Source organism: Cyclopterus lumpus, chromosome 13, assembly GCF_009769545.1.
Source record: "Cyclopterus lumpus isolate fCycLum1 chromosome 13, fCycLum1.pri, whole genome shotgun sequence".
NCBI classification, from domain to species: domain Eukaryota; kingdom Metazoa; phylum Chordata; class Actinopteri; order Perciformes; family Cyclopteridae; genus Cyclopterus; species Cyclopterus lumpus.
In genome coordinates, this window is record NC_046978.1 from 12,951,859 (window position 1) to 12,969,856 (window position 17,998).

The 17,998-nt window shown below is 44.4% G+C and overlaps 2 protein-coding genes and 1 long non-coding RNA gene across 3 annotated transcripts; 1 reads left to right on the plus strand and 2 right to left on the minus strand.

Moving 5' to 3' along the window:
• Positions 1–437: 437 nt before the first annotated feature.
• On the minus strand, positions 438–7,566 carry LOC117741484. The gene is made up of 2 exons (XR_004610737.1): positions 7,465–7,566; positions 438–1,093 (listed from the first exon to the last, which is right to left on the minus strand). It is a non-coding gene; the product is annotated as an uncharacterized LOC117741484 (long non-coding RNA).
• A 4,089-nt stretch (positions 7,567–11,655) lies between these two features.
• On the minus strand, positions 11,656–13,778 carry polr1g (RNA polymerase I subunit G). The gene is made up of 3 exons (XM_034548428.1): positions 13,511–13,778; positions 13,038–13,182; positions 11,656–12,552 (listed from the first exon to the last, which is right to left on the minus strand). Exons 1-3 carry the CDS (start codon positions 13,593–13,595, stop codon positions 11,772–11,774), a joined length of 1,011 nt encoding a protein of 336 aa, XP_034404319.1. The 5' UTR covers positions 13,596–13,778; the 3' UTR covers positions 11,656–11,771.
• A 39-nt stretch (positions 13,779–13,817) lies between these two features.
• On the plus strand, positions 13,818–17,778 carry irf2bp1 (interferon regulatory factor 2 binding protein 1). Its single transcript, XM_034548427.1, has 3 exons — positions 13,818–15,158; positions 15,390–15,715; positions 16,186–17,778. Exons 1-2 carry the CDS (start codon positions 14,140–14,142, stop codon positions 15,667–15,669), a joined length of 1,299 nt encoding a protein of 432 aa, XP_034404318.1. The 5' UTR covers positions 13,818–14,139; the 3' UTR covers positions 15,670–15,715; positions 16,186–17,778.
• The last annotated feature ends 220 nt before the right edge of the window (positions 17,779–17,998 follow it).

Genomic DNA, 17,998 nt, shown 5'->3' on the forward strand with positions numbered 1-17,998 from the left:
CTTTTTTTCAATATATTAAAAAGCGATTATTTACTCATGAATAACCATAAGGTTTAATAATGAGTGTAGTATTAACTGCACATTCACTTGCTTCACTATGTTCCCAAGCTAGGTGCTAATTTGGTTTGCTGTTTATGCCGGTAGCGTGCAGCTGGTTCATAAGGACTTGCTAGCTGAGACAGCTGCCTCCTGCAGCTGGATTTGGGGTTGATGAGAACAGTTTGCTCCATAGAGGTGTGCCATAATTCTCTGTGGGTGTGTCACGACACATAGTCATCTGATCTATGGTTCATATCAGGTATTGATTGGTGCTGCCTTGATAAAAGTGAACAAGTGCAGCTGTTTACTTATTGTTTAAGCCGCTACTGGCTGCTAAATTATCTGAGTGTCAGACACATGCCCAGATGAAGAAAACGATTGACAAAGCTACCAATAGGTCAACAATCATGGTGTTTATTTTCCCTGGCAATGGCCATAATCCATCCGTTCCATTATGTTTAAGTGTTAAAAACACAAACCGCCACACCATGTTGTCCAAGCAGTCAAAAACACGTTAGCTTCTTTCTCAATTAGCAACACATAATCGATTTTACTTTAAAAGTAGCCTACCACCTCCTGAATGTTTCAATCATAGCATGACGGAGGAGGCTAACCAAAGAGGTAAGCATCTTGTTTTCCACAACAGGAGAGTCGTTTTCAGTGCATCACCAATATGTCTCTCGAGAAATGTTCCTTTTGGATTCTGACCGGCCTGGGAATGACGCAGCAGCTAAAATGGCTGTGTGACTTCAGATCTCTCTCAACAGAAGCTAATTGCTGAAGCACTTCTTTGGGAAGGGCAACGTGTTATTAATCCTCTTTGCCTGCCAGAACCGTTTCCAATGAACCCCCCCCCGGTCCGGTCTCTAGGACTCTGGGCAGAAGGGCTCGTCATCCCGCAGATGGCTGCCCAGCAGGACTCTTCCGATGGCCAATTCATCTCTGATCCAGCAGCTTCAACTCTGACCCAAGAATGAATGATGGCTCACACACACACACTAGGCACTCTGGGAAGGCGGCAGCCCTGGGAGGCATCGTGAGATGAGAGGAAAGTCTGGGAATGGAAACACAGTATTTACTGTGAGGTCAGTTTTTAGGAAAGGAAACTGTCAGGATGAGAACTGACAATAAGAATAAGTCTAGTTGAGTGTGTAAACCACCTCTTCATCTAAAGAGGGGGCACTATTGGGTAACAAGGTTAAAGAATTGTTGTCACCAAGATATTTGCTGTGCAAATGTTTTGCAAAAGTGTTGAAACTTTCTCCAGCCTCTAGTAATACACTGGGCTGCTTTATTTTTAATGGACCAAATCTCTGCAGACAGGGATGAAAGTGTCGGTTTTGGTGGCCTCAGGTCTGCTTTTTTTAAAAATTTTAAATTTTTACAGACGATGTGGCTCTGCTTGAATTGGGATGGTTTCTAGCCGAGTGAGAACCCGAGGAGGAGTCAGCACCTCCAAGTCTGAGGTCATGGTACTCAAGTGGCTCACTCCGGTCTGGAAGTGGGTTGCTGTTCCAAGCGTAGGAATTCAAGTGTCTTTCAGGTCTTGTTAATGAGACGGGGTAAGAGGAAGCGCCTGAAGGTGAACTTAGGTCAAAGTTCTAATCCAAATCTGTGGAGAAGACGTCAATTACCAGCAGTGTTGACCAAAAGGGATGAGCCTCTGAAAAGGGGCTCGCTTTTTAGAGACAGGAAGAAGGAGTAAAGACTAAAACTGCAGCGCGAAACTCTGATTGATCCTGGACCAACTGGAGGGAAATCCTGAGGTAGACTCAGAACACCTTTGAGGGATCTGGATGCCTCAAAGGTGTTGGAGTTGGAGGAAGTGGCTGGAGAAATGAATACATACATACAATATATATACAGTATATATCGATAATAATCATAAATAAGTTATTTTTAAAAATGTTAGAAAATAATTTAAAAGGTCTCTAATTTCTCTGAGATTTCCATTAAAAGTGTAGTTTGGTAGACAATAATAGGGTAACTATATAGACAGGGTTTCAATGAACCATTTCCATCAATTAATATTTTAACCCAAACATTTTTTTTGTTAGAAAATGAATAATTAGCATTAACAACAAGGCTTACACCGCACCCTGACACATGGTGTGTGCTTGTACGGGAGCCCTTTTATCAAGACTTTAATGGAATGAATTAAGCTCAAGGTTTTTCATATAAGAAAAGTTTTTCATCCAAGGGATTTCATATATCAACCACGCACAGCTTATAAGAGTAAAACAGCAGCAGTCCAGAAATGGCAAAATTGTATGTGTTTGAAATTAGAATTTGGCAAATCACAAGGGGGAAGAGGGGTTTTAAGGTACCAGGTGCTCATTCTAAAGAAGATTTAAGCATTGAAAGTACTTTGTGTACTTAAAAAAGGATGGATTCACCTAAAAACTAGAATATTATAAATATATAATTTCAGCTGTGGCAAAAAAAGAGCAGCACAGACTCAGTCCATGTATGTATCTACTAAGGTCAATGGAAGGACACGTTCCATTGTTGCCACCTCTGATAGAGACTGAACTAACACACACACACACACACACAGATAATTATGCATTCTTGTAAAAATGCCCACACATAAATTCCGGATGTAAGCACAAACTACGCAAAGCCCAGCTCTTGATGTCGGTCTTCTTGTCTTCTAATGAACCAGGACTCGGAAAAAAGCTTTCAGGATATCAAGCGGTCCAAACAATGGGGGGAAATGGCATTGGGGTTTCCATGGCAACTGCTGCAAGCTGCTAAGAGGGCTGCTTTGAAAACATATGTCAGACTTGACTGGTCTGTTCACAGTGAGCCTTGCAACAGATTCTCTGTGCAGCCGATCACACTCCGTCTCGCACAGCGCTCACTGTTCTAACATTTGCAACGATCCAGGCAAACAAAACGTGCTCCCATTGTTTGTGTGGACAAATCATTTCCTTTTTTTATCAACTTGTTGTTTTACAGATTTTTATAATGACAAAAAGAGCAATGGAGCATCAAATCCTCAAATCCATACGGCTAATCTCCGCCTCAAAAAGAAAAAGCAGACGTTCAACATTCACTAAAATATCATCTCCAACTTCCTCATATTGAGTACCAAACTTCTCACCTCCCTCTAGGCTTAACACCTGTCTGCCCCCATGTTTCTGTCGTAGCTACAGAGGATTTAATGGGTGTGAGTCAGAGAGCTTTCAGCTGAATATATATTGCAGAATGCTTTATGCAATATTTGAGTAGAAACAATTAGACAGTAGTTCGACAGAAAAATCTACATTTCCACAAGTAAATTCTCAAGTAAAGCTTCCAGACATTCACTTGTTCCATGTAATGATCATCTGTTCAATATTTTGGTCTCCGTTTTGGATTTTATAATGAAATTGTTTTGTTCAAACACTTGAAATAACCCATGTTTTTAATTCCCTGAAACACAACTTATTGTGTCCCACACAGTTCTATGGTTGAAGCACCTCACTTTGACACCACTTCTCGCATCCCGTCTCCGATCAACTGTCAACGTTGGTTTCTTTAAACCTCCAAAAAGCGCTTTAAAGTGGTTGTTAGCCTCTTGGGGGCAGCAGAAACAAGCTGTAAACACCACGCTGCACATATGAAGCTGATACGGATAATGTGTTCGCAGACAATTGTCTCATTCGAAAACAAGTTGTGTTTAATCCCACCTGATGAATGCGAGTCTCTCCTTTTATCTCTGTTTTGGTCTCCACCAGCACTTGAGGGAGAAACCTGGCCCTGTAGCAGCAGCATGCATCACTCCATCCCCCAGCTAATGGTTCATTGTCTTGCCGTTTGATGCCGGTCAGGTATCGACCGGTTTTAAGAGCGTTTTTTTAAAACTGCAACACATTATCAGGATGAATCAAAACACTTAATGTGTGGGCCACAAGGCCAAAACAATGAACTGAAAGATTAGATAATCATCTAATTAATTTTATTTACTGGCATTTTCATTTTGAAAGACAATCAGATTGCCAGTTCTGTTACAGGTTAGTGTGCCTGTTTTGGTCATTTTCACTATCTTCTGAAAATCAGGAAATAATAAATATTGAATGAATATTATATTTGCAGCCCTAGTAACGGCGCTCTGTTTGTCACGTGGGCAACGGCCTCGTTCTCTCCCTTTAAGTCCCGAGTGGATGAATCTCCTGTTTGTCGTTGCAGAGGCGGTGGGTGGGTTGTACCAGCAGCAGCAGCTCAGTGACATATCACTGCCACACAATGTGAAGAGCTAGGTGGGAGGGAGGACAAGAAGAAAGACAGAGAGACATATGAAAATAGATTGGAGGGAGAGGCAGGGAGGCTGATTGGGATGGGGGGGGGGAAGAGAAAGAGAGAGATGCGTCATACCAAAACATTAGTATGCAATCAAGTTGTTGGTGCGGTAAGGATTGTCGTTGTTTGTCGACAGCTGCCGCAGCCTCTTCAGATCCACGCTGCAATGTCTCTCACAAACACACACACACACACACACGGGCACTTTCAACTCCCTCCATATTGCCTTTGAGAAAATAAAGGAGAAGACATGAATTACCATTGTCATGTCAGTTTGTGCATGAATAGATTCATATATCCAGTTATTGATCCATGTCACACTCTCAGCTTCAGCGCAATAGCTTATTAGAGGGCTGGAGCTGTAAATGACACACACACACACAGACAGGATCACACACACAGGCACACATACAGTAAAGAACATTGGATATAGAAACATGTAATTGGAAAAGGTGGAGGAAAATAGAAAAAGAGGGTCATGTAAAGGGCTGAAGAAAAGACAGATGGATAGATAGATAGATAGTTATATAGACAGATAGATAGATAGACAGATAGTTAGATAGATAGATAGATAGATAGATAGATAGATAGATAGATAGATAGATAGATAGATAGATAGATAGATAGATAGATAGATAGACAGATAGACAGATAGATAGACAGATAGACAGATAGATAGTTAGATAGATAGATAGATAGATAGTTAGATAAACAGATAGATAGATAGATAGATAGATAGATAGATAGATAGATAGATAGATAGATAGATAGATAGATAGATAGATAGATAGATAGATAGATAGATAGATAGATAGATAGATAGATAGATAGATAGATAGATAGATAGATAGATAGATGTGTGGAGTTTGAGTTTCTCTGCAGCACATTTTAGGCTCGAGCCCTTTGTGATGTTTGTTCTTTCGACAGCATGGCTGAAGAAGTGTACGTGTGTGCGTCTGGTTGGGGGAGGGGAGGAGGGCTTTAAGACATTGATGAGCTGCACCCCTCCTCTCTCTCTCTCTCTCTCTCTCCAATGCCGTGGTCCTCTCCACGTTACCATGGCAACGCTCACATTGCCCGCAGGCTGACTGGAGTGAGGCGCGCTGGTTGAAAGGGAAAGCAAGAGAGGCATGAGAGAGAGATAGAGAGAGAGAGATCATCGCAGAGGGAGGAGAGGGCAGGCGAGAATTGGTTCTCCAATTCATTATACCAACAGCACCCCCGAAAACCTTCACACACCCTGTCCCCATCCCCCCCAAAAAAATCTTATCGTATAGGCATTGGCTCTGCTTAGTAGTCTGAACACGTTGGATCCAAACTTCAGACTGCATTTATTATTCATCCTCCTCCTCCTCCTTGGCTGTCAGCACCGCAGCCTAACTCCCAGCTTCACACACACACACACACACACACACACACACACTCATACACACACGCACACACAGAGAAACTGCACTGACCAGACCAGACAACAAGAAGCCAATACACACACAGTATCACACGGAGAGCTACATTGCATCATTCCATACCTTTGGATGGCCTTAATGCATTACAGCAGCAGGTGTAAGATTACTGATGTTGCGGTGACTAACCGTCACTGCCTCTATTGTCATAGCTCGCATTTGACCCCTGTGACCTTCAAGTTGAGCCTCTGTATACTGGGGGGCGAAGTTTTTGGTCAAATATTGATCCTCATAGGGTCTCACGGGAGGTTGTTATCTTCAAAGCAGAGGCAAGTTTCTTCATTCTTATCTGAGGCAGATTTCTCCTATATTTTATTATTTGATTCCTTTCAATCCCCCGCCCCCATATTTTATATAAATATTCCCACACATCCAACGGTTGTTGTGTTCCCTGATGATAAAGGACACTGATTACAAAATAAGTCTCGTTGGTCGATGGCTGCTCTGAATATTTATCTTGTAGTACCCAAGTGAAGGGAAAAAGAGGAAACACACAATAAAAACAGCTGCTGATAATGTCCCTCACAATAACAAAAGAAGAAATAAACACTAAGGCCTGCTTCTTGTTTAAACCCTCGGTCGGTCCACATCATACTCACAGATGCAGCACCTTTCTCCGGCTCACTCTGCGCTCCTTAAACATGAACCCGCCTCACCGCCCTCGAGCCCAGGCTCTGCCCTCCTGACCCCTCAGCGGGGACAGCGGTGCTTTCAAGAGGACTTAAACACTCAGCCGGAGGGGGGGAGGGGGGGGGGGGGTTTGCTAAGATACAGTGGGGCTGGAACCTTACATCCAGAGCCAACCCCACCTGCTACTATACTGGTGTTCCTCTTCCTCCTGTGTCCCCATTAACAAATCATGAAAACATTAAAAACAATCATTATTTTCACAGACAGAAGCAGCATTCCTGTACCTGTAGTACTATATTATTGTTTTGCGTCCATAATAATAATGATGTAACAGCAACAGGGGCAGAATGGACCATTTCACATTTTACTTCATGATTGACCAAGGCCTATATTGTATTTTAAAGGGTTAGAAGCAGCACGACAATCCCAAATATATTCTTCATTATTTCACTTATTTAAAAAAAGAGATTAAACACCCACTTTATTGCTTTAATGCCTGCAATTCTGCTGCTTCTCTTCTCCAACTAACGCCGGTGATGTCAGGATCTGTAGTGGATCTGTAGTGTTGTGTCGTGTTTCCTGTTTTATTTTGAAGTCCTTGTCTCTCGTGTCCTCTGTTTCTCTGCTCTTCCTGTCCCTGTGATTGTCTGCCCTGTCCCTGATTGTTTCCTCCTGTGTCCAATCACCCGCTCAGAGAGGAAGAAATATCACTCCTGTTCCCCAAATGAACGATGTCAAAAACTGAATTCATTTTGTAGCATGTGCACTTTTTTTTGGTACTTGTCTGCCTGCCTCACTGAAAGACAAGAGCATCCTCCACAGTCCGGCAGGTGCGACTCCATCCATGTGAAGGTGGTGCCGGAGACGGAAGGGACCCCTCACCTTACGTAATCCGGCTGCTGCACTCACAGCGTCTGGTTCTGCACTTTTAAACCTCCTTTGTGTGTACATTTACACTGCCGGCAGACATTGTGAAAGAAACGGTGCTCATAATTCTCCTCCCAGCAGGTGTGTGAACTTTGCCAGAGAATGTGCAATTATCTCTTACCCGTTGACCCGGTGCAGAGAGACGAACGCTCCAAGGAAAGGCAACGATGGCTTCCGAGTAAATTCAGCTGATGGTGAATTTCACACGTGGTGGAAATGAGATGAAAAATGTGTCGCACCCTCTGGACCACACTGCTGCGCGCACACACAGGAAACTGATGCAACCTCAATGAAAGATTTAGACAAATAGCAGAAGCTCCATAACAAGACGTAGACACATTAATATACAGACGCAATACTGACCTACATACTGTGCAATGGCGGTCAAAATATTACACTTTTTAAAAGTAAAAGCGTGTTTCTGCCATTAGGAACGTGAGAACAGTGAAAAACATATTGAATGTAAAATCTGGAACTACGAAAAATCTATAAAATACTACAGATGCAAAAAAAACACCTGATACTCATTATAAAGGCTATTATAAAAAATGTCGTTGTATAACAACAATGACAATAAAAACCTTGTTATCTTATATTTATGTATTCAGCAGCCGGTTGACAGTGAGCTACAGCTCTTCAGTCAATACTTAAACAGGTGTTGAGATTTCTGGTTTAAAAAAAACAATATGGCCTATACTTTTAAATATTTCAGGACGTAGACGGAAGAAATGATTTACAATTTCCACAATATGTTACGGCTATAAAGCCTACTGGCTCTCACTTTCAGGACTAAACACACGTTGCACCTGTTCTTAAATCGCTGCACTGGCTTTTAAGTGTTTCAACTTAAGCCAAAATGTGTGCTTATCCAAAGCCTTTGTGACTCCAATGCATTACATGGACAGAGACAAGAGGAAAGAAAAGAGTGGCGTCTGGAAGAGAGAAAGAACCCTGCACAACAAGATTAACTGATGATTATTGTCTATTTGTATAATTTCAGCTGGCTGCTGCTATCAACATCTGTTCAGGTCACTGGGTGAACAAGTACAAAATAAAAAAGGTATACAGATATTTTCCTCTTCGTCGTGATAACAAATTCTTTCCACACCACCTTTGTGTTACGAAACATCTCGCTCCAGTAGGTGGCGATAAAGGATACCTTGAAGTAGAGAAGAAGATGCTGAGCATGCTCCTTGGGCCAGTGTTAACTAATAGTGAAGCAATAGATCATTATTTCTTCACTTATACATAGTTTAAAGTTGGTGCCACGGTGAAAACTAAATTTGACTCATATATTGACAGGCGAAGCGGTGGAGTTGCTGCTTCGCGTCACTTTACAATATGAGCAGAACGTCCTCTCCAATATGGAGAAATGAGCAGCTGCCACAGACGAATTTGCCTCAGAGGGCTGAGCAGTGTGGTATCACACTGCTCAGCCCTCTGAGGCAAATTCGTAATTTGTGATATTGGGCTATACAAAATGAACTGAATTGAATTGAGAAAGGAAAGTTATAGTCAATATATATAGATAAAGATATATATATCTATATCTATAGATATAGATATAGATATTAAAAAAGGGATAATTGTGGTTTTTATTTGTTCCTACTGATTTACAAGAAAAAACTAAGAAGAACGAAGAAAAGAGATCACATTACTCCTGTATTAGCTGCTCTGCACTGGCTCCCTGTAAAATCAAGAATCACATTTAAAATTCTTCTCCTCACCTACAAAGCCTTGATTGGTGATGCACCATCATATCTTAAGGAGCTTGTAGTACCATATTGCCCCACTAGAGAGCTGCGCTCACTAAATGCGGGGCTACTTGTGGTTCCTAGAGTCCTAAAAAGTAGGATGGGAGCCAGAACCTTCAGTTATCAAGCTCCTCTTTTATGGAACCAGCTTCCCCTTTCAGTCCGGGAGGCAGACACAGTCACCTCATTCAAGAATAGACTTAAGACTTTCCTGTTTGATAGTGCTTATAGTTAGGGCTGAATCAGGTTTGCCCTGGTCCAGCCCCTTGATATGCTGCTATAGGCTTATAGGCTGCTAGGGATGTTTTAGGATACACTCAGCACCTATCTCCTCTTCTCTCTCCATTGCACCTTATTAACTTTGCTTCCTCCCTGGAGTCTTTGTGACTTCACGTCTCATAGGGTCTATTGGACCTGGAGGTGTCTAATGCCTGGTGAGCCGGCCTCCAGCGTTGGCCCTGCTGATGCGCCCCCGCCCCCCCTCCTCTCTACCTCCTTCTGTTTCATGGATTGAAGCTCCATTCATACATTGTCATATTCATGTAATGTGTTTATGTAACTTTGTAATGCTATTCATTCTGTACACATGACATCTATTCATTCTGTCCATCCAGGGAGAGGGATCCTCCTCTGTTGCTCTCCTGACGGTTTCTTCCCTTTTTTCCCTGTGAAAGGTTATTTTTGGGGAGTTTTTCCCCAATTTGTAATTTGTGATATTGGGCTATTCAAAATAAACTGAATTGAATTGAATTACAATCACTGACTAAAAGAATACATATTTATTTTTGTTACGTAAAAATAATCAGGCAGCTGCGCACTCACACACACTCTCGCTCTACCCCTTTAATTTACATATGCACCCATGCACTCAAACCCACACTCTGGCTCCCGAAGCCCAGACGGTCACGCACACATTCGACATGTGAGGAGACGCAGAAATCTGGCATTAGATGTGACTCACGGGGAAAAGCGCTTGATCCAACATCTGTAGCCCTCTGCTATAATATGCCACTTGCTGAACCCCAAAACATATCATAAGTCCTATTCAGCGAGTAGAAAACTAGTTGAAAAAAAAATCATTTTTGGTATCTAATGGTTTTATTTTTTACTCTTCACAATGGTTCCGTTTATTTTGTGACCCCATTTAGAATGAGTAATAAAATGTGAACGCACACATGAAGGCTGGATCAATAAGCCCTGCAGCTTGTGCAGAGGGTTACTACAGATGGTGAGATAGCACCAGAGGTGCCTGAGCTCATTAAGAAGCAGTACCATACGCCAGTGCAGAGCAGGGGGGTGGGTGGAGCGGTGGAGGGGGTGGGGGTGCAAAGCCCGTTCTGGAGGTGTTTCACCAGTGTCACCGAGTTCTTATGATTTGCTGCCGTCTGGGGGAAAAATAAAATTGTGGAATTTATAAATCCCGTCTTTTGTGTGCGTGGAATAAACAAAAATGTAGAATAAACAAAATGAAATTAGTGAAAAGAAATGCCAGCATGTAAATAATAAGCTTGGATGTCTTCCGACAAAAAAGGGCAGGCCGCTCCACGCAGGACACATGCTGGACTGTGGCGCCATCTGTCTGTGGCAGCTGCTCATTTCTCCATATTGGAGAGGACGTTCTGCTGGCCACAGATACGACGAGATTTACGCACTTGGTATCAACCCCCAGGGGTTCTGATGCCAGGGCTTTGTGTCAAATAGGATCTTCCGCACGCCAACAGGTTATAGCCACGGAGCAGACATGGCAGAGCGGAGAAAAAGCCACTGAACAGATCATGAAGTCCATCATGAAACTCCGGGCCGGACGTATTTAATGGGCGGTACTTCAGGAAATTTGATGTGAAACTACATAGCACCATTTCAGCAGATTCTCAAACATGTTCCACTACTGATTTCCGAGAGAAAGGAAGATATTTATTGAGCTACGACTTCATTTCACAATGAAGTGCATCGCCGAATAAACTACTCTTTGCATTTCATTCAGAAAATATCATTGGCAAACCTAAATGTCTGTCCACGGAACAGATTTCTAGACTTAATGCAAACTTCTCCTCCTTCCTCCTCCCCATCATCAAAAACACCAGACCATGAGCAAACAGATTAGTACATTGGGCACGTTCCTATTGTTGCACAACACCAGTTCTGGTTCCATTCCTTCTGGATGAAATCACTGCTCAATCAAGGCACAGGCGGAAAAACACAAACACATTTCTTTCATTTAATTTTTGGGGAGTTTATTTTATGTGTTCTCCAAGACATGTGACTCAGATCTTAAAAAAAAAAATTCTAAAACATGACACCTGGTTTTTACTGGACCTGCTGCCAAACCAGTGCGCTGCCTCGGCTGTGTGATTGCGCACACGGACACGGTGTGCGAGTGTGATCCCATCAAACCTAACGCGACTTGACAGACGCTGGCAAACAACGCAGAAGTTCGCCCTCCGACTGACTCTTATACCGCTGGGGCACATTCTTTGTATGTAAAGCTGTCACTCGAGAGAGGAACGTTGGCCCTTAAAGACGCTGGGATGAATCCACCGCTCAATTGAGTCAGGATGTGTTCTTCTGCTTTTTCCTTTTTCTGAAAAGCCATGTCCTTGCCAAAGCAAGCCCTGCATTAGTAAAGTCGTGGTAAAATGGCTCCGATGAGGCCTAAAATAAACAAACGACAGGGCTAGTCGTCGCCAGGTTTGCTTCCCTTCTTTTTTTTCTTCTTCTTCTTCTTTCCCATTGCAACGTCGCCGTAGGAATCGTCGACCGGTTCACATTTCACAGTGACCTCCTCCTTCACCGTTACGCTGGGCTCCACGCCCTCCTCCACCTCTTTCCGCTCCCGATCCTTCCTTTTCTTCTTCTTTTTCGTCGTCTCCTCCAAAGCGTCGCCCTGCTGGAAGGGGAGCCCCCATTGTCGCTGAACTTCGGCGACGGGTTCCACTTTCACCACCACCTCGTCCGGTAGCTCCGTCTTTATTCGCTTTTCTTTGTTCTTCTTCTTCTTCCTTTTCCTCCCTTCCTCCTCCTGCCAAGTTTCCTCCACGAACCGCTTGACGTCCAGCGGGCAGAGGGTGGCGGACGAGGGCCCCATGGCGGCTCCGTCCACCTCGCTTTCTGCCACGCAGGTCAGTGTGGGCGTCTTGCTGCCGAAAGGGTGGAACCGCTGCTTCAGTCCCGGCGGTAAGGAGGGCGGCGGCGTGGCGTGGATGACCTGAGGGGCCTGGTTAGCACCGCTGTCCCCGTAGTTCTCGCACACGTTCAACAGGCCCGTAAAGGCCGGCCCGAAAACCACGCCTCCGGACGACCGCTCGCCACTGGTGAGCAGGTGGAGTTCTGAGGTGCCGTGTGGGGATGCCAGGATGCTGTAGATCTGCTGGCTGCTCCCAGTCTTGGCTCCGCCTGGAGCCGTGGGAACCTTCAGGGTCTGGATACCAGAGAGGGGCACCTTGATGCCGCTGAAACTGGGGGGAGGGAGGGGAGACGAGGTCAACGTTTACACCAAACTACATAATTTTCTTTTAAAAGGAACTAAACATGCTGAATTTACCTACAGCGTCTGTGCTTAATTCAAATGCATTCGTTAGCTTGTTTCATTGTTTTTATTTGGTGTGCTTTTGCCTGCTTGCTTTTATAGTTCTTCCACAAGTTGTATCCTGTACTTTGGGTTGCCATTAGCCACAAAATCGTTGTGCTCTCTCGTATGGAGCATGTTTTATCTGGACTGTGGCCCAGCCCGACACCACTACTACTATTGTTATTATTATTAGTCACATTTATATTACTGTTACCATTAATATACTATTCCATCCTCTGCTGCCGTAATTATAAAGTAGGTTTGTTTTTCTTTCTCTTCCTCCTCCTCCCCCATCTTTGCTAAGACACCAGAACAGCTTCATGATTCTTCTTGAGAGATTATTTGGAAGCAGCGAAGCGGTTTCCTACCCACCATTCTGGGTTGAAGCTGGCAGGAGCTTTAATGAGCCACAGCTCATTGTCGTCGTTCTTCAGGCTCTCGGTGAGAGTGCTGCTGCAGGGCTTGTGGCAGAAAGGCACGAAGTCATCGGGACACTGGTACGTGGTCGTCTTCTTATCTGTGGATCCAAACGGCACGCATTCATTAGGCCATGAATATAATAACACCCTCTCCCGTGGGCTTAAATATACGCGGCCAAGGCTTTGACAGTTGCAGATAAGTATTTTGAGTCAGGCTGTTAGGCATCTGTACTTAAAATAGATAGACTTTAAATACGCGATGTTATTGTTTCCAATTCATAGAACATATATGCTAACAATCTGGGGCTCAGCATGGCACAGGCTACTGTGCTGTGTATTTATTTGTCTGCCTTGTATGTGAATGAGTGAAACTGCCAAACATACCAGCGTTTTGCAAAAGAATACCACTAACGCGTGAGGACTTACCGGTTTCCTTTCGCGCTACAGGTGATTCTGTCGGATGACTATCCTCATCGTCTTCGCTCGACGAAGATGATGTCGCTCGAGGCATTGTTTTATGTTTACAGATAACCACAAACTGCTCAAATTAGACTTGTTCCACTTCAACACGCGTGGCTACGGCGGACGCACACGTGTTGACGCCGAACGTACTCTGACCTGTAATGACGTCACTTCCGTGTCAGTTTTAGTTGTAGTTCCGACACTAGACAGGGGTGAGTTGGTTCGCCGGACGAAACTGGGTGACGAAACTCAAACGCCCAGAATGCACCACGCAAGGTTACGTAACGTCCCACCGTCCGTCGGTGGGTGAAGCGGTTGACAGCAGTCGAGAGCAGGCCGAAGTGGGTAAACAAAACCAACATATGAACAAAAGGGAGCGAAAGCAACTTTAAAATGGGATTTACTTCATAACCGTAGGATGTGTAATATTGTTCTGAAGCGGCTCGAAGTCCGTTAAGGTAGAAAACCGGAAGCGAAGAGCGCGAGCGCACCTGTCAACGCGAAGTAGGTTAACGGAGCTAACGGGTGCTAGCACGTCAGCAAGCTAGCTGGCTCGTCGGACCCGCTCAGCTTAGCTTGCTCGCCCGCCGGCCATGTCGTCCCCCTCCTCCTCCAGGCGCCAGTGGTGCTACCTGTGCGACCTGCCAAAGATGCCGTGGACTGTGGTGTGGGACTTCAGCGAGGTGGTGTGTCGTGGCTGCGTCAACTACGAGGGAGCGAATCAGATCGAGTTCCTGATAGCGAGCGCCCGACAGCTGAAACGGACTCACGGGATGCAGGACGGGAACGTCAGGTCACCTGGTCCCTCGCCTAATAAACACGGCACATCTGGCAGAGGAGACGGTGCTGGGGACGGGGGCCGGCCGCACGTTGACCGCTTCGAGAGGGGAGGAAGAGGAGAAGGCGCCTTGTCCGCTATCCGTGTGCCGCCCAACGGGCTGCACCGAGACGGCCAGCCGCCTCAAGAGGTGAACCGTCAGAGCCCCAGCGGCAGCCGAAGACCCATGCTGGGTGCTGCTATCCCTCCTAGTCTGGTAACTCAGAGCATTGCGGGGATTCCCCATGGGCTACTTGCGGGCATGCCGGTGGGCCTGACCGCCAGGACTGCCCCCATGAGCAGCCCCATGATCTTTCCCGGCCCAGTGCTGGCCGAGATGAGCCGCAGGCAGCTGGGGATAGGGATGGGGATCGCCCCTTTCATCACACCGGAGCTGGAACGAGAGCTCAGTTTGTCCCAGAACCAGGCCAAGATACAGACCCAGATGCACACGGCTGTGTCTGGCAGCAGCGCCAGCAAGGGTGCAGCAGGCATGCCTTCATCGTCCTCGACCCTGGCTGGAGGTGCGAGCCAGACCAGTCCCAAGCCCGCTTCATCTCCGGCCAGGCAGCCGCGCCCCCTCACCTCGAGGTCCGGAGGGGAGTCCCTGGGATCCAGCACCTCGGCAGAGGCAGCCACCACAGCTGCGGCGTTGCCCCACAGCGGGGCCTCTGAGCTGGGATCAGCATCTGCCAGCAACACCCATTCAACTGGCAACACTCTGTCCTGCACCTTGTGTCAGGAGAGGCTGGAAGACACACACTTTGTCCAGTGTCCATCCGTGCCAGGGCATAGGTCTGTTTTGTTTGCTATTTTTTGTCTTGTCATGTAATTTGCAACTGTATGTTTCTGTAGATAAAGTGCTTTGTTTTGGGGCTTTTAGTCAGACGAAATAAGGAGTTTAAGACATTGTGGTCATGTATTAGTTTTTACATTGTGTATATACTATAAACTTGAATTATTACTGCAATAATCGTTAGTCGTTGGTATTCCTAATATTTATGTCTCTACCTTTCCCGTATTTAGGTTCTGCTTCCCCTGCACCAGAGTGTACATTCAGGGCCGGCGGGGCGATGGGGAGGTGTACTGCCCCAGCGGAGAGCGCTGTCCGTTGGACATCTCTCCCAACAGTCCCCCTTGGGCCTTCATGCAGGGAGAGGTCTCCACCATTCTGGGCACTGCTGCATCAGCTGCTGCACCTGGAGCAGGGAATGAAGCTGGGGCCGCCGCCGGAAGCGGAGCTGCCGGTGGAGCCGGAGCTGCTGCCAGTGGAGACGTCACCGTCAAGAAAGAGAGAGAGACGTGATGATGGTTTCCGCGTAAACCAAACCAGGAACCCAATACAGTCCCAGGCAGGTTATTTTGCATTGTGATACCATTTCACAAGAGAGCACCTTAGTTAACGCCATCTGATATTTTTGGTCCGTCCTCTCTGACAACTGCTGCAGGTTCTGAATTTGGATGTTTTTGAATACATTATCTTAATTACAATTGAACAGTCATTTACATTATTATTGTATTAATACAAATGTCCTACATTATAGATTCCTTACATTTTCCATCATTTGTATTCATCATCCAGGCTCTTTGGTATATTGTAATATCCATATTTAATAACAACAAATGTTTTAATATTAGGTAGATGGATGAGATTTAGAGAGGCAGGAGGGATACACACAGGCTCATCAGTCTTGACTCTACTCAATAAGAGGCAGTCAGAGTATTGTACAATTGTTGTAACTGTATTAGACCAGACAGCTCTGATATGGTGGAATGTTTAGTGTTTATAAATATTGTGTTTGCGTTTTTTCTGTTGCTCCAGAGTACACCGCATATCAGTGGGAGACGTCCGCAATGGAGCTCAGCGAGAACAGAAGAAAAGCAACATGGGGACCCACAGCGCAGAAAGCCTCTATTGCAAAGGTCTCGAGTGCAACTGCTCACACCGTCAAATTTGATCAACATTCATGAGAGCTAAAATTGCCTTTTTATGATATTCAGATATTCAGGGCCAGTCAACAGCTACAGTGGCTACTTTCTGTAGAGTCGGTAGTGTCCCGGAGGATCACATTAGCACTACATGTGGTGCTAATGTCATCCTACATGTAGTGTACATGTAGCCTGCAGGCTTGCTACTGTTAAAAAGTAGACACGGTTCAGTGTCTATTGTAGCAGTACACTCAATATTATGAAAGCACAAAAGCTCGTTTTGACCCATCAAACACAAACGTTGTGGCCCCTGGTTGTTCCGTATCTCTTGCTGATGAGCGGCAGGAGGCCAGACTGTTATCGGACAACATGCAGGCTGTTTTGAGTCGCCACAAGTTGGAAGTTGCTGTGCCATTGCTCGGTCTAAATAAAATATTTAAGCTTCTACAAATGCAATTTAGAATAAGAACTGACCGTCATCGCGACAAAGTGTACCTTAAATTTGAAATGCAAATGTATTTTTTATTGTTTCATGACTGAATCTGTCTTTTGGTGCACATCAGATTTTTGTACATTTTTTGGGGGGGGTTTCAAATTAAACGATAAACTAATCTTTAAAAAAGCCGACATGAGATACGGACAGAATGCCAGTAATGACTTTTCACTGTGTCCCTGCATTTCTTTTTTAAATCAAGCTGAGTGTAGATAACAACCTAAGCATAGGCCAGATTGTGTTATCTGTATTTAAAGCTTTCATACGAGATCCAGCCCAGCCTACGCTTTATACCCCGAATGTATATGAAAAGATATCTATTGGTAGGCCTAGGACTAAATTTTATACTAGAATGTCAAATGTTATATACTGTATAGATCTATGATAGTATGTGCAATCCTTAGTCATATTATATGCAACGGTTTCGAACGTGTGATTAAAAACGATTGGGTATCATTTCCTAAACCTAAACCTTTTGGTTTTTGTGAAGGGGAGAATCCACCAATAAGCAGAATGTTGTTTATGAATTAGTTACTTCTAAAGTAGAGACGAGACACTTTTGTAGAGTTGAAACTGTATTTAAAAGTATATTTTTTATGTTTTGAAATCCTCAGCGTTGCAGAAGGTGAAATTATTAATCGTATTGATTCGAACAAACAACTGACAGTCTGTTAAATGTGCATTCCATTCATATCCATCGTTCCTGTCATGTGGATGAACATACATACTGTACTTGTGATGAAAGACTTTGCAGGGACCTAATGTTCCTAAATTGAACAAATCAGCGTTACAACAAATGGAGTCATTTTTTTGGGTGGATTATCTCTATGTGCAGCATGTAGGGCTCATACTTTCTTCTGTGAGTGGAATCCTATTGTGATGAAATATCGTGAGACGCCATATCCCCTCTTCATTCATAACGAGCACAGACTGACTCAAATTGCCAAGAAAATCGTGATTATTTTGCACTAAAGTTTCCATTAAATAAGAAAATACTCTTCATTTGTCAAGTATTTAGAACCCAAAACCCAAAAATGTGCTTATTTCAGTTTATTTATTGAACTACCAGTAAACCTGCTATATTGTGATATGTATCGCCATCAAGAGCATATATACAGTGGGGCAAAAAAGTATTTAGTCAGCCATCAATTGTGCAAGTTCTCCCACTTAAAAAGAGAGGCCTGTAATTTTCATCATAGGTATACCTCAACGA

Excerpts from the sequence above, each read along its gene's own strand:
- polr1g (XM_034548428.1), bottom strand. The coding sequence starts at position 13,595 with ATGCCTCGAGCGACATCATCTTCGTCGAGCGAAGACGATGAGGATAGT. Across the intron at positions 13,183-13,510 it reads TGTAGCGCGAAAGGAAACCG|ATAAGAAGACGACCACGTAC; the intron begins GTAAGTCCTCAC and ends TTGGATCCACAG. Across the intron at positions 12,553-13,037 it reads GCCAGCTTCAACCCAGAATG|TTTCAGCGGCATCAAGGTGC; the intron begins GTGGGTAGGAAA and ends CCCTCCCCCCAG.
- irf2bp1 (XM_034548427.1), top strand. The coding sequence starts at position 14,140 with ATGTCGTCCCCCTCCTCCTCCAGGCGCCAGTGGTGCTACCTGTGCGAC. Across the intron at positions 15,159-15,389 it reads CCATCCGTGCCAGGGCATAG|GTTCTGCTTCCCCTGCACCA; the intron begins GTCTGTTTTGTT and ends TCCCGTATTTAG.